The sequence below is a fragment of the Enhydra lutris genome, unplaced genomic scaffold (assembly GCF_002288905.1).
Source record: "Enhydra lutris kenyoni isolate GAN:26980312 unplaced genomic scaffold, ASM228890v2 scaffoldscaffold38, whole genome shotgun sequence".
Classification (NCBI taxonomy): domain Eukaryota; kingdom Metazoa; phylum Chordata; class Mammalia; order Carnivora; family Mustelidae; genus Enhydra; species Enhydra lutris.
In genome coordinates, this window is record NW_019154122.1 from 18,708,462 (window position 1) to 18,722,931 (window position 14,470).

At 55.5% G+C, this 14,470-nt stretch overlaps 2 protein-coding genes across 2 annotated transcripts; one reads left to right on the plus strand and one right to left on the minus strand.

The window, feature by feature from the left end:
* Positions 1 to 668: 668 nt before the first annotated feature.
* On the minus strand, positions 669 to 3,573 carry LOC111154768 (family with sequence similarity 213 member B). The gene is made up of 7 exons (XM_022514666.1): positions 3,477 to 3,573; positions 3,103 to 3,307; positions 2,483 to 2,534; positions 1,910 to 1,973; positions 1,750 to 1,825; positions 1,353 to 1,471; positions 669 to 846 (listed from the first exon to the last, which is right to left on the minus strand). Exons 1-7 carry the CDS (start codon positions 3,537 to 3,539, stop codon positions 820 to 822), a joined length of 606 nt encoding a protein of 201 aa, XP_022370374.1. The 5' UTR covers positions 3,540 to 3,573; the 3' UTR covers positions 669 to 819.
* Positions 3,574 to 3,994: 421 nt separating this feature from the next.
* On the plus strand, positions 3,995 to 7,541 carry LOC111154727 (translation initiation factor IF-2-like). Its single transcript, XM_022514598.1, has 2 exons — positions 3,995 to 4,851; positions 7,425 to 7,541. Coding segments are annotated over exons 1-2 (720 nt in total). The 5' UTR covers positions 3,995 to 4,132; the 3' UTR covers positions 7,426 to 7,541.
* The last annotated feature ends 6,929 nt before the right edge of the window (positions 7,542 to 14,470 follow it).

Here is a 14,470-nt window from a genome sequence, read left to right on the forward strand (position 1 = left end):
TAAATGACCCGCAAGAGAAGGACTGAATGGGCAGGGGGGATAAAGTGGGAGGAAGCTGGGAGGCCAGCTAGAAGGTCACTGTGGTCACCAAGGCCAGGCCAGGGGGGACGGGAGGTGCTGAGACGGTCATCTGAACCCACCAGACGGGAGAGCCCCTGACAAGGGCGGCGGGGGCAGGTTTCCACTCTGGACACGTTAGGCTCCAGTGCCTGTTGCACGTGCCAAGGAGTGGCACTGGGGGAGCCGGGTGAACCAGCTGGGCCAAGACTCCCCCCGGCCCGCCACCCCCAGCAGGGAGCAAATGACCCATGCCATCAGGGAAGGTCCTTCGTCTCCCTAAGTCCCACTGTCCACCACACCCCAGCAGCTGGACGAGACCACCTCCTCCCCGGAACCCAGCAGACATGAGCACTGAGCCTGACCCCTCCAGGCTGGGCTCTCTCCTGGGGAGTTCCCGATCCCACCCTTAGCTCCTGCACCCCGGGCCTGTCCTCAGACCCCTGACTCTCCTGTGCCACAGGCCTGACATCACCAGGGAGGCTGCAGGGGCATTTCCAGCACTCCCCACGCCCTCCCAGGGAAGCCTGCGGACCACTGACCGCCCTGCTGGCCGGGGGGGTGGCGGGAATCAACAGAGATAGAGGAGCCAAGGACTCGGGGCTCAGAGCCAACGAGGAAACCTGGTTTAATGCTCACGGCCACCCTGGGACCCAGCAGAGCTTAGTGCCCCAGTCCAGCCGTCCCGGGAAGACTCTTCACGTCCGCTCCCAGCATGCCCAAGCCAGCAGCCGCCTCGAGATCCCCAGAGGCCTCAGGGGTTCACCCTGTGCACACTTCTTCGTCACACTGTGGAGCAGCAGAGGCCCCGTCAGGCTGGCCAGCCGTCCCGGAGTCAAGGGTAGCTGCTCCCACCCACCAGCTGTCTGGGGCCCAAGTGCTGGACACTTCCCTCATTCGGACACAGGAGGCCAGCCCCCAGGACCTCACTGATGCTGGCTACGGTCACCTGGGATGAGCCCTGCACCCCTGCCCCCCCCCCCCGCCACTGAGGCTTAGAGGACAGGCGGCTTGTCTGTCCCGCACCCCTGGGTAGACGACTGTCGTCTGGGGAGGACCCTGCTGTGCCCACGGGTCCAGCCAGCCTGCCCCCGGCTCCCCACTGCTCTTAGCCTATTACCCCTCTGCTGACTGGGTGACAGTGACATCCTGGGCTGCCACGAGCACAAAATGACCTGAAGCCTGCAAGGTCCAGCCTAACACCTGGCCACACCCAGCGCTCAACCCAGGGAAGGTGGGTGTGCGTAACGGGCTGTTCTCAGCAGGCAGTGCCCCCCCCCAAGGCCCAAGCTCACCTGGGGCGACTCACTGGCATAGCCCTCCGCAGAGAGGCCCAGGGCCTGCAGGATGCGCTCCTGGGGAACATAGTCGCCTGGGGACTTCTGAACGAAGTGTAGCAACACTCTGTCACCACCTACAGCAGCGGGAAGCAGTCAGGGTACCCCTGCAGGCCAGGAGGACAGGGCAGCCCTCGTTGTCCGTGACCCCACCTGGCTGTCCTGACCAATGGGCCATTCTGACCACACCCCACCCAGCTAAGCCAAGAACCGCGTCACCCCACAGAGAAGACTGGACAAGAGAAACAAAGCCGAGGAAGGGAGGAGGAGGGTCAGGGCACACGGCCAACTTCAGCAAGGCCTTCCCACCCCGTGGGACCAGGCACTGGTCTCTGACGCCCCTTCCCCAGCCCACCTTTGGCAACTACCAACAGCCCTCCGCTCTGTAGCAGGTCCCCAGACAGGTTCCCCTGGATGCCGACAGCTTTGGCCTGGAGGGAGGGAAGCAGGTCCAGGTCAGCCCTAGAGGGAAGTCCCACCACCCCAAGTCCCACCCAGCCTTGGCGGGCACAAACCTTGAGGGCCACATCGCGCACGGGCTTCCCCAGGGCAGCCGGCACGATGCTCAAGCTGTTGTACCTGCGAAGGGACAGCTGGCTTGTCCAGGCTCTGGCTCCTCTCTGAAGCCCCAGCGCCTGTCCCCAGACTCTACACGGTGCACAGACCACTTCACGCAAGCGAGCTTCACCTCATCTCACCAGGGACTCGGGCCCTGGGGCGGCCAGGCCAGCAACCAGCCAGAGCTGGTGGGCACCCAGCCCGGGGTCAGCAGGTCTGGGGCCCCACAGAAGATCTGGGGAGGGTGGCCTGGCCCCCAGGCTGGGCGAGCGGGGAGGAGGTGGCTCAGCTTGTGCCACTAATCAGGCAGAGCGACAAGCATATAACCCGGCGCTGGAGGGGCTCTGATGGCTCCGGGCCCCCTCTGCAGCCTGCCCGGGCTTGATCTTGGGTGAGAAGCCGAACCCACAGTACTAATAGCCCCCAGGAGACAGCCCTGCAGGACCAGCCGAGCAGTGGATGCCACCAGAGCTGCATGCCCGGGAAGAGGCCAGCAGGGAGAGGGTGAGGAGGCAGTGTCCCCCACTCACCGCCTGAAGCCCAGCTCCTTGTAGAACTGCTTGCTCTCATCCAGGTAGAGCTCTGGAAAGCAAAGGCCCCAGGGGTGCTCTCAGGCCCAGCCACCACCTGGCCCACCCTCCTGCACCCAGCCCACGTCTGCCCTTCTTGCCCAGCCGGGACAGGGAAGAGGAGAGAGGAGCAGAGGGGAGCTGAGCGTCCCCAATGCTAGAGAAGGGATGGAGACCCAGAGGGGACAGAGAAAGGGAGGAGCGGGACTCATCTGGACCTTGCCCCTTGGCCCAGAGCTCTGGGAGGGCAAATCCTGAAAGCTAGGGTAAAGAGGCTAGCTGTGTGGGAATGTGGGGGCAAGCAGCAGCCTTGTCCCAGCTGCTGCTCAGGCTCCGGGGGAGGAGGTGAGTACCCGAGGCCAGCGTCAGCACCAGGCTGTGCCACTGTGCCCAGCGGAAGGGGCGTCATGGTTGGGGGAGCGGGTAAGGGCAGCAGGTGGAGAACCCAGGAAAGACGACTGGAGGTCCTGGAGCAAGAAGGGTCAGGGCTGGGCAAGGAGGGGATGACCAATGCCCTGAGCTTGAGGGGGCGTCTCAGGCAGCTGGCCGGCTCCGGCTGTGGGAGAGGAGAGCACAGGCACCTCCTGAGAAGTAGCCCCCGTCCAGGAACTCCTGCAGGCCCAGGGCCTCGGGCCCCACGCCCACCAGGCGCACGCCGTGCCGGTCCAGTAGCCCCCAGAGGCTGCTGAGGTCCCGGGCGATCCAGCGACACACGGAGCAGCCAAAGCGCCGCAGGCCGGCCACCACGCACGCCTGCTCGCGCCACAGACTCCGCAGCTCCACGGCCTGCGTCGGGTGGACAAGGGGTGCCGGTGGACCACTGCCCACGAGCATCCGCGCCCCCAGCCCCACCACGACCCTCCCGGGACCCCGACGCCGGTCCAGGATGCCGTTGCCAGGGCGCACGGGCAGGTGCCAGGTGCCCACCCGCCGTCCCGCTCTCGTCTGGCCTCACCTCCCCGGTCACCGCATGCTTCAGGACGCACGCGCCCACGCGGGCAAGGTCGACAGCGCTCATGTCTTCCTGCCACCCCGCTCCCCTGCGCCCCGCTCCGCCGCGGCCCCGCTACTGGCCGGCTTAGCCACACCCTCCCCGCAGGCCACGCCCCCAGCCCGCGACCCAGTCCCAGCAGATCTGCCGGCCCCGCCCCACCCCGCCAGGTGACGTGTTTTGCATATGCATAAGCCGGTCGGCCAATGGCGTCCCTGCGCTGGGGGAGCGGCGCGGACTGGCGCGGGCACGCGGTGCGCCTGCGCACAGAGCCGCGTCGCCAGGGCCCGGCCCCGCCCGGGGAACCCGTGCTGTGGGGGAGCGAGCGGGGTCAGGGGTCGGGGGTCCCGGGGCGAGCGGCTTGCCGGGCAGGGTCGAGGCGAGCGGAGTGAGCGCCCGTGTCGCGGCCCTTCGCGCCCGGCCGCGGTCCTGCGGGCCTCGCTCTTACTTCGACCTGAGACTCCCCGCGCACGCCCCGGTACCGCAGCGCCTGTGCGGGTGTCCCCCCCCGGCTTAGCTCCGGGACATGGCCTCCGGGCGGCGCGGGCCCGGGATCGAACGACGCTGTGCTGCGGCCGCGCGGCTGAGAGCCCGGTCACCCCCGATCACCCGGTTTACCGATGGCAGACGGTGACACCGGGGACTTCGCCCCGAAAACGGTCCCCCGGACGGACGTCCGCCCTGACCCGGGGCTTCTGCGTTCGGCTCGCTCCCAGGTCCCAGGGAGCCTCCAGGGCCCGGACCAGGCTGCAGAGCCGAGAGGGCGGATGCCTCCACTGCGGCGGGGAGAGGGAGCCCCCGCCCTCCATATCCGGGCCCAGGACAGGGGCTGCTGCCCTCCTTGCAGGTCTGCGGATGGAAGGTGCCGGCCGGCTGGAGCGGCGGAGGGCAGGCGTCCAGCCCCCGTCTCCCACGGACAGCGTTCGTGTCCGGTACTAAGGCAGGAGGAGCAGAGAGACGAAGGAGACCACCGGGGAAGGAAGAATCCGGGGCGGCCCACGGCTCCAGAGCCGGGGAGTGCGGCCCCCAGAGGCCAGGGATGGTGCTGTGAGGAGGGGGCTGCCAGCCCTGGGGAGCGGGAACCCCACAACGGAGGCAGCCAGTTTCAGGGACAGCCCTTGAAGGAGGAGCGTGAGGTCAGGGACTCCTGTCCGCGTCCCTTGCATCTCTCTCTAGGGCTGCTGGCGCTGGAGCTTCAAGGAGGCTGCAGGCAGGGGAGGAGGAGACGGGTTTGCCGCCCCAGGCCGGACCCGAGCAGGGGGCCCATGGGCGTCCTCGGAGACCGACTTTACCAAGGCGACTGGAGGCCTGGGAGTGGGCCTGGGGCTTTTACTGAGTGGTGAGCAGGAGAACGCAGCCCCTGCCCCTGGGGTCCCCGCAGCCACCCCCAGAGTCCCAGGCTCTCCGAGTGGGTGGGCCTCAGCACGCCCATTGCAGAGGTGGGGTCTCACCCACAGGCCGAGTCCCAGGTCAGAGTCCCACAGGAGCGCGTCGCCCCGCACGCCTCGCTCCGGGTCGCTGCTCATTGTTTCAGAAGGACCCGAGGTGCTCACGGGACTCCTCCCTCCCAGCGGGCATGGGGTCACCCTTGGCTTGCTGGGCGACAGCCCGCGCACCCCGAGAGCATGAGGCATGTCCCTGGCCTCTTGGAGCAAAGAGGGGCAGGTCCAGACCATCTCCAAGGTCGCCCTGCTCAACTAGTTCAAGCCAGTACCCCCAGAGCGGACGTCTTGACGGTCCTGCAGACCCCCTGCCCCCGGCCTCGCTGGTCCCCGGCCATCCGGCAGAGGGAGGGTCCCCACGAAGGGTCCCAGCAGGACCCGCAGGGGACGTTGGCCAGCGGGCCGCTCGCGGGACACGAAGCTGCCCCGTGAGTGCTGGTCGGCCGGATGGGCGAGCGAGGGGGGAGTCGGGCGCATCTCAGGCCGGGCAGCGTCCCCTGTAAAGTCAGACTCGGGAACGGGGCCGCACACCCCCCTTGGACGTGGTCTGTCCGGCGATCTGTCAAGTGACATCCAGTGACCGTGTGGAAATGAGAAGGCAGAGTGCGGCCGTCCTGTGTGTCCCTGGTGACAACAAGGGGTGACCGTCCAGGGTGGGGGCTCCCTCTGACAGGCCCTCGGGTGTCGGGGCATGGCCTGTGCTCGTGGGGTCTGGTGGGTCTCCCAAGGGCCTGGGTCCCGCCGGGCCCCCGCCCTGCCTCGGAGGCTGTGCTGGGTTGGTCCTGGGGACCGGTCAGCCCCCACCCCACCCCCCGTGACTTCACCCCTGCCTGCTTCCTTCCCTGGCACGAAGGCTGTCCTCCTCAGTGTCCCCAGGAACTGGGATTAGGTAGTGACCCCCGGGCCCGTGGTGCCAAGGTCAGGACAAGGAAGGGGCTCAAGGTCGGTCCGCGCTGGGCCACCAGCAGTCAGCTACTGAGGGGGTGGTTCCTGGTCCTGGCGAGGGCTCCACCTCAGGATCTGATGGGGACCTGCCCGGGGCCCGTGGAACTGGATACCCACAGCCGGGTCGGGATGGGTCTGCTGGGAGGGAAGCCGCCACAGGTCATGGATTTGCAGCCTCACGGATGAGGGAAGTCAGAGGGTTTCATGCCCATCGCATGAGCCCCAGCGCTGAGCGGGGACGTGGGAGCCGTGGGGCTCCAGGGGAGACCCCTCAGGACACGTCCCATCTGAGGCGTCAGCAGGGGTGCGCTGCCTCTCGCCAGCCCCCCCGCCTGCGTCTTGGGGCCCCAGGCACGTGGGGGTCCCCCACCCCTAAGCTGCCCACAAGGTCACCACCTCGGGGGGCCGCAGTGGTATGGGGAAGCCCAGGTGGGGAGAGCCCCTGCTGCATGGGGAGATTAGGGTTAGGGTCTGAGCACTGTCTGCACTCCAGAGACCCGGGGCCAGGCCCTGTTGCTTTTTTTTTTTTTTTTTTTAATTTAAGGTTTTATTTATTTATTTGACAGAAAGAGAGAGAGAGGTCACAAGCAGGCAGAGAGGCAGGCAGAGAGAGAGGAGGAAGCAGGCTCCCCGCTGAGCAGAGAGCCCGATGTGGGGCTCGATCCCACGACTCTGAGATCATGACCCGAGCCGAAGGCAGAGGCTTCACCCACTGAGCCACCCAGGCACCCTGCCCTGTTGCTTTCTGAGCCCACTGACCCACCTGCCCATCTGTGAGATGGGAGCAGGAATGAACCAGCCCAGCCCCATCCTGGGGACAGGTGCGGTGTGGACAGTAGGTGCGGCTCAGGGAAAGCAAAATGTCACTCTCACCCTGGGTGGGAGCACTGAAGGTGCTCCCCCTCCCACGGGGAGGGACCCCTCGTGCTGAGCTCTGCTCAGGAATGTGTAGGTGGAAACCAGCCCCCCCATCCCTGACAGAGGGCACTGCGTGGGAGACGGGGTCCTTTGGGGGGCCGGTCACCCTGCTTCAGTAGACGCTGTGACAGGGGGCAGGAAAGCAGGAGGGCTCCTCTTGTGGCCTTGGTGCCGGTGCTGGAGGGGAGCAGCCGGGGGCTCCCCGGGTGTCCGGGTAGCCGAGGAGACGCAGACGCACAATTGGGGGGCCCCAGCTCTACAGCAAAGTCAGGGGGCCGCTAAGGGACAGGGAGGCCAGGAGAAACTCCTCAGCCAGAACGGAGTGGGGCTCACTGAGTGGGGCAGGAGGAACTGTGCCCACGGCTGTGCCTCTGTGGTCCCGCCTGGTGGCCTCGCCCTCCCTTTGCGAGCTCTTCTGCCTTGTGGTCACCTCTTGCCTCCTGCACAGCTGGCCCCGCGCCCCCTTTCTCCCATCCCTGTGGGCTCCTGTGGGGTGCTGGCCATAGGCAGCTTGACCCCGACAAAGCCCGGGAGGGACAGACTGAACCGACCACAGCAGCCGAGCCTCCCTCGTGGGGCCCCAGTTTCTCTTTCCCTTTCAATTTAGACGAGGCAGGTTCCGGGTTGAATGCGGGCTGGGCCTGCCGGCAGGGGTGCTGGGACAGCAGCCAGGGAATGAGGGGTCCTGAAGAGGGACATGGAGCCTCCTGGAGGCTGGGAGCCGCCCCCCCTGCAGCCGGGCACCGAAGCCTGATGCCCTGAGCCAGGTGAGTCCTGGAGCCTGTGTGTGTGTGTGTCCGCGTCCCAGCGCTTCCTGGTGTCCCTGTCCTGACTCCCGCGGTGCCCAGCTCTCTCCGCGGACCCTGCCCTGGGCCCCACCTGCTCCTGGTCCCACATGGGCTTTTGTCCCCCAGCATTGTCGCTCTGGGCTCACCCAGCCCCTGGCCCCCATGCCCGTGCCCTGATCCCACAGTTTGGGAGATCAGCTTGACATAGGCCACACCCACCAGCCCCTGATGTGCTCCTCTGGGGCCAGGAGCCACCTTTGTCTCCAAGCCCTGCTCACCCCCAGCCCTCTGAGCCTCTGCTTGCCCATCTGTAGGACAGGCTTGTGGGTACCTACCATGGGCTGGGTGACACTGGATGGACCACGAATGCAGCGTGATATCAATGACTGTCACACTGGGAAGTCATTTCTAAATTGGAGTTGTTTTGCTCAACAAATTAAAAATTAAATTTTTTTAATTTTTAAAATTAATTTTTATTTTTATTTTAATTTTTTTAATTTTTAAAAAAATTAAAAATTACGGGGCACCTGGGTGGCTCAGTGGGTTAAAGCCTCTGCCTTCAGCTCAGGTCATGATCCCAGGGTCCTGGGATCGAGGCCCACATCGGACTCTCTGCTCGGCGGGGAGCCTGCTTCCCCCTCTCTCTCTGCCTGCCTCTCTGCCTACTTGTGATCTCTGTCAAATAAATAAATAAATAAAAATCTTTAAAAAAATATTAAAAATTACTTTTTAACTTGTCATCAAAAAGTATATTTTGAGGGGCACCTGGGTGACTCAGTTGGTTAAGCCTCTGCCTGAGCTCAGGTCATGATCTCAGGGTCCTGGGACTGAGCCCCATGTCAGTGCTCTGCTCAGCGGGGAGTCTGGCTTCTTCCCCTCTGCCCCTCCTCCCTGCTCGTGCCCCCCGCCCCGCTTTCTCTCCCTCCCAAATAAAATAAAATCTAAAAAAAAAAAAGTATACTTGGCAGGATGATTTGAGAGTATGTAAATATCCTGTTTCTCTGGAAACTTTCTGGGAAATCGGGACAAGCAAGGACAGCTGCATGGATGAACATGTTTGGGGGAGATACTTTGCGGCTGTGTAAGTGCGCTGTTCTCAACTGCTCTTGACTGAACAAGGGTGTTCAGCTGGAAGCGGGAGAACTCCCCTTGCATTCGTTCATTCGCGTGCCATCATGCATTGACGTCATGGAAGGCTTTATGGTTCCAGTTTTATCCACTGAGTTTTAATCTATTACTCTTACATATTTTGGTCTCCAAATTGTCCCAAATTTTTCCAGCCAGAGACCCTTTATCCTGGCTTATGGATTTTTTTTACTTACTCCTACCAATCCATAGCTCTCCATTAATTTCTGGCCCAACAGAATGTGCCCAGCTCTCTGGGTCTTACCCAGCCCCAGTCCTGGGAGTAGACATTTCCCCAAGAAACCCAAATTATTTTTACAAAGAATGGATTTTTTTCAATTTTATTTAAATTCAATTAATTAAAATATACTATATTATTGGTTATCAGAGGTAGAGGTCAGTGATTCATCAGCTGCGTACAACACCCAGTGCTCATTCCATCACGTGCCTCCTTAATGCCCCTCCCCCAGTTACCCCATCCCCCCACCCACCCCCGCTCCAGTACCACTCAGTATGTCAGCCTCCCTCTCTATTTTTATCTTATTTTTCCTTCCCTTCCCCCATGTCCATCTGTTTTGTTTCTTAAATTCCACGTATGATATTTGGTATTTGTCTTTGTCTGACCGACTTATTTCACTGAACATAATACCCTCTAGTTCCATCCACATGGTTGCAAATGACAAGATTTCATTTTTTTTGGTGACTGAGTAATATTCCGTTGTGTATAGACACCACATCTTCTTTATCCATTCATCTGTCAGTGGACATCTGGGCTCTTTCCATAGTTTGGCTATTGTGGACATTGCAGCTATGAACCTTGGGGTGCACGTGTCCCTTCGAATTACTATGTTTGTATCTTTGGGGTAAATACCCAGTAGTGCTATTGCTGGGTTGTGGGGTACTTCTATTTTCAACTTTTTGGGGAATCTCCATGCTGTTTTCCAGAGTGGTTGCACCAGCCTGCATTCCCACCAACAGTGTAGGAGGGTTCCCCTTTCTCCGCATCCTCACCAACATCTGTCTTTTCCTGACTGGTTAATTTTAGCCATTCTGACTGGTGTGAGGTGGGATCTCACTGTGGTTTTGATCTGTATTTCTCTTATGACAAGTGAGGTTGAACATCTTTTCACGTGTCTGTTGGCCATTTGTATGTCTTCTTTGGAGAAATGTTTGTTCGTGTCTTTTGCCCATTTCTTGACTGGATTTTTTTTTTTTAGGGGGGGTGTTGAGTTTAATAAGTTCTTCATAGAGTTTGGATACTAGCCCTTATCTGATAAGACACTTGCAAATATCTTCTCCCATTCAGGAGAAGGTTGTCTTTTGGGTTTTGTTGACTGTTTCCTTTGCTGTGCAAAAGCTTTTTATCTTGACAAAGTCCCAGTAGTTCATTTTTGCTTTTGTTTCCCTTGCCTTTGGAGATGTGTCTAGCACGAGGTTGCTGTGGCTGAGGTCGCTGCCTGTGTTCTCCTCTAGGATTTTGGTGGATTCCTGTTCTTTGTTCCATTTTGAGTCTATTTTTGTGTGTGGTATAAGGAAACGATCCAGTTTCATTCTTGTGCATGTGGCTGTCCAATTTTCCCAACACCATTTGTTGAAGAGACTGTCTTTTTTCCACTGGACATTCTTTCCTGCTTTGGGGAAGATTAGTTCACCATAGAGCTGAAGGTCCATTTCCGGGTTCTCTGTTCTGTTCCATTGATCTATGTGTCTGTTTTTGTGCCAGGACCATACTGCCTTGACGATTACAGCTTCGCAATGCAATAGAGCTTAAAGCCTGGAATTGTGATGCCACCAGCTCTGGCTTTCTTTTTCAATATTCCTCTGGTTATTCAGGGTCTTCTCTGGATCCATACGAGTTTTAGGATTATTTGTTCTAGTTCTGTGAAAAATGTTGACAAAATTTTGATTGGGATTGCATTCAATGTGTAGATTGTTCTGGGTGGCATAGACATTTTAACCTCTTCATCGGCATTCGTAGTGAATATTCCTTTTAATGTACTGTTGTTGGATCCTCTTGGCTGCTATCTTGGTTGGAAATTTTGCATCATTGTTCATCAGGGAATTGGTCTGTAATTCTCCTTTTTGGTGGGTTGTCTGGTTTTGGGATCAACATGATGCTGGCCTCATAAAATGAGTTTGGATGTTTCCCTTCCATTTCTATTTTTTGAAACAGCTTCAGAAGAAAAGGTATTAATTCTTCTTCAAATGTTTGGTAGAAATCCCCTGGGAAGCCATCCAGCCCTGGATTCTTGTTTGTTGGGAGATTTTTGATGACTGCTTCAATTTCCTTGCTGGCTTTGGGTCTGTTCAGGTTTTCTATTTCTTCCTGTTTCAGTTTTGGTAATTTATGTTTCGAGGAATGCATCCATTTCTTCCAGATTGCCTAATTTGCTCTGGTATAGTTGCTCATAATATGTTCTTATAGTTGTTTGTAGCTTTTTGGTGTTGGTTGTGATCTCTTCTCTTTCATTCATGATTTTATTTATTTGGGTCCTCTCTCCCTCTCTCTTTTCTTTTTGATAAGTCTGGCTAGGGCTTTCTTGGTCTCATTAATTTTTTCAAAGAACCATCTCCTCATTTCATTGATCTATTTTACTGTTCTTTTGGTTTCTATTTCATTGATTTCTGCTCTAATCTTTATTATTTCTCTTCTCCTGCTGGGTTTAAGCTTTATTTGCTGTTCTTTCTGCTGCTCCTTTGGGTGTAGGGTTAGGTTGTATATTTGAGAGTTTTCTTGTTTCTTGAGAAAGGCTTGTATATACTTTGTATATACAAGAAAGGCTTGTATATACTTTGTATATACAAGAAAGGCTTGTATATACTTTGTTTCTATATACTTTCCTCTTAGGACCCCCTTTGCTGCATCCCAAAGGTTTTGAAAAGTTGTGTTTTCATTTTCGTTTGTTTCCATGAATTTTTTAAAGTCTTCCTTAATTTCCGGTTGACCCATTCATTCTTCAGTAGGATGCTCTTTACCCTCCATGTATTTGAGTTCTTTCCAAATTTCCTCTTGTGGTTGAATTCCAGTTGCAGAGCACTGTGGCCCGAAAATATGCAGGGAATGATCCCAATCTTTTGGTACTGGTTGAGACCTGATTTGTGATGTGCACTATTGTGATCTATGTTATCTATTCTGGAGAATGTTCCATGTGTGCTCCAGAAGAACGCGTATTCTGTTGCTTTGGAATAGAATGTTCTGAATATATTTGTGATGTCCATCTGGTCCAGTGTGTCATTCAACACTGCTGTTTCCCTGTTGATCTGCTTAGATGATCTGTCCATTGTTGCAAATAGGATGTTAAAGTCCCCCACTGTTATTGTACTTTTTATCAATGTGTTTATTTAATTTTGTTATTAATTGTGTAGTATAATTGGTTGCTCCTATATTAGGGGCAAAAATATTTACAATTGTTAGATCTTCTTGTTGGATAGACCCTTTAAATATGATATAGTGTCCTTCCTCATCTCTTATTATTGTCTTTGGTTTAAAATCTAATTTGTCAGATATGAAGATTGTCACCCCGGCTTTCTTTTGATGTCCATTAGCATGGTAAATGGTTTTCCACCCCTTCACTTTAAATCTGGAGGTTCCTGTGGGTCTAAAATGAGTGTCTTATAGACAGTATTTTTTAATCCAATCTGATACCCTGTGTCTTCTGATTGGGGCATTTAGCCCATTTACATTCAGGGTAACTGTTGAAAGAGATGAACTTAGTGCCATTGTATTCCCTGTAAAGTTACTATTTCCATAGATTGTCTCTGTTCCTTTCTGGTCTATGTTACTTTTGGGCTCTCTTTGCTTAAAGGATCCCCCTTTAGTATTTCTTGCAGGGCTGGTTTATTGGTCACAAATTATTTTAGTTTCTGTTTGTCCTGGAAGCTCTTTATTTCTCCTTCTATTCTGAATGACAACCTTGCTGGATAAAGTATTCTTGGCTGCATGCTTTTCCTCTTTAGTGCCTTGAATATATCATACCGGTCCTTTTTGGCCTGCCAGGCTCCATAGATAGATCTGCTGCCAGCCTTATGTTTCTAGCCATGTTGTTTAAAGACCTCTTGTCCTGAGCTGCTTTCAGGAATTTTCTGTTTGTCTTTGAAATTTGCAAGCTTCACTATTACATGTCAAGGTGTTGACCTATTTTTACTGATGGGGAGGGGGTGTTCTCTGTGCCTCCTGGACTTGAATGCTTGTTTCCTTCCCCAGATTAGGGAAGTTCTCGGCTATGATTTGTTCAAATATACCTTCTGCCCCTCTCTCTTTTCCCTCTTCCTCTGGGACCCCAACTATTCTAATTGTCCCACTTTCCGGCATCACTGATCTCTTGAATCTTCCCCTCATAATCCAGTACGCGTTCACCTCTCTTTTTCTCAGTTTCTTTATTCTCCAACGTTTGTCTTCTGTAGCACCAAGTCTCTCTTCTGCCTCATTTAGCCCAGCAGTGAGGGCCTCCATTTTTGTATTGCATCTCAATAATAGCTTTCTAAAAATGTTTGACCTGATTAGATTTTAGCTCTTTCATTCCTCCAGTAACGGATTCTCTCGTGTTGTCTATGCTTATTTCAAGCCCAGCTAGTATCTTTGTAATTGTCGTTTTGAATTCTAACCCCGACGCCCTACATATCTCCACAATGTGCAAACCCCCAGCTGTCAGGACCGCCTTTTGCTCTTTGTGGGATGAGTTCTTCCATCTTGCCGTTGTGTCTTGCAACAACTGGTCACTTTTCTATGTGTGGAATTGCAGCAATTCTCTCCGTAGATGCCTGTTGAGGTCGCAGGTGTTCAGAATGGTTTGATAACTCTCTAGCGGAATTCCAGGGACTGGATGAAATTAGGGTCCCCTACTCATCCACCATCTTGCCTCTCTCTCCTGGAGAACGGATTTTGGAACCCAGCCTGAGGAGGTATGCTAATTGTGCCGCAGTGTCATTGCTTCTGGGATTTCACAGGGAATGCTTTAGAAAGTGTCCCCACACCTCCCTCACTTGCGGGTATCACACGCACAGACGCACTGAGAGACGCATGATCACAAGGTCACCCCGAGAGCTCCAGTTCCAGACAAACCGCAGTTTGCATCCCTCTCTGTTCCTGACAGGAACTCAGCTTCCTTTGTCCAGAACTTGTTTGCTCGCTGGCTCTGTCCTAGCAGACACAGACCCTTGTCTCAGGACTGCTGCCGTTATGAGAATCCTGACAACTTATGAGTTCCGTATCTGCTTGCCATTTTTCTTTAGTCCAAACACCATTCCCCAGAGTTGCATAGGTTCGTTTTCTTTTTTCTTGGTGGTTGTTTTGTTCATTTGAAATACGGTTTTGTTCATTGAGTTTCAATTGTTTTACAAGTTTGCATTCAACCCTTGTTGATTCAATCTGTTGTTAATGCCAAAAAAATAAAACTGCCCGTTATTTTACCAGCAAAAATGGTTTCTTTGGGAATAGCAATCTGAGACTTGCAATCTGAGACCAACAGGCTAAAGGGAAACTCTGCAAGCACAGAGACCGAAGCAGAAGCAACCACAGAGGGGACCGTGTTTTAGAGGAAAGGCTGCTCTCCCACAGTGCTGGGGGAAACAGTCGGAGATGTGACCTTTCATTGGCTGGGCTGGGACAGTCTCTCATTAGCTGCTATGACATTTCTCATTGGCTGGGCTGGAACGTCTCTCATTAGCTGCTATGACATTTCTCATTGGCTGGGCTGGAACGTCTCTCATTAGCTGCTATGACATTTCTCATTGGCTGGGC

Excerpts from the sequence above, each read along its gene's own strand:
- LOC111154727 (XM_022514598.1), top strand. The coding sequence starts at position 4,133 with ATGGCAGACGGTGACACCGGGGACTTCGCCCCGAAAACGGTCCCCCGG.
- LOC111154768 (XM_022514666.1), bottom strand. The coding sequence starts at position 3,539 with ATGAGCGCTGTCGACCTTGCCCGCGTGGGCGCGTGCGTCCTGAAGCAT. Across the intron at positions 1,826-1,909 it reads TGCGCGATGTGGCCCTCAAG|GCCAAAGCTGTCGGCATCCA; the intron begins GTTTGTGCCCGC and ends CCCTCCCTCCAG. Across the intron at positions 1,472-1,749 it reads GCTGTTGGTAGTTGCCAAAG|GTGGTGACAGAGTGTTGCTA; the intron begins GTGGGCTGGGGA and ends CCGCTGCTGTAG.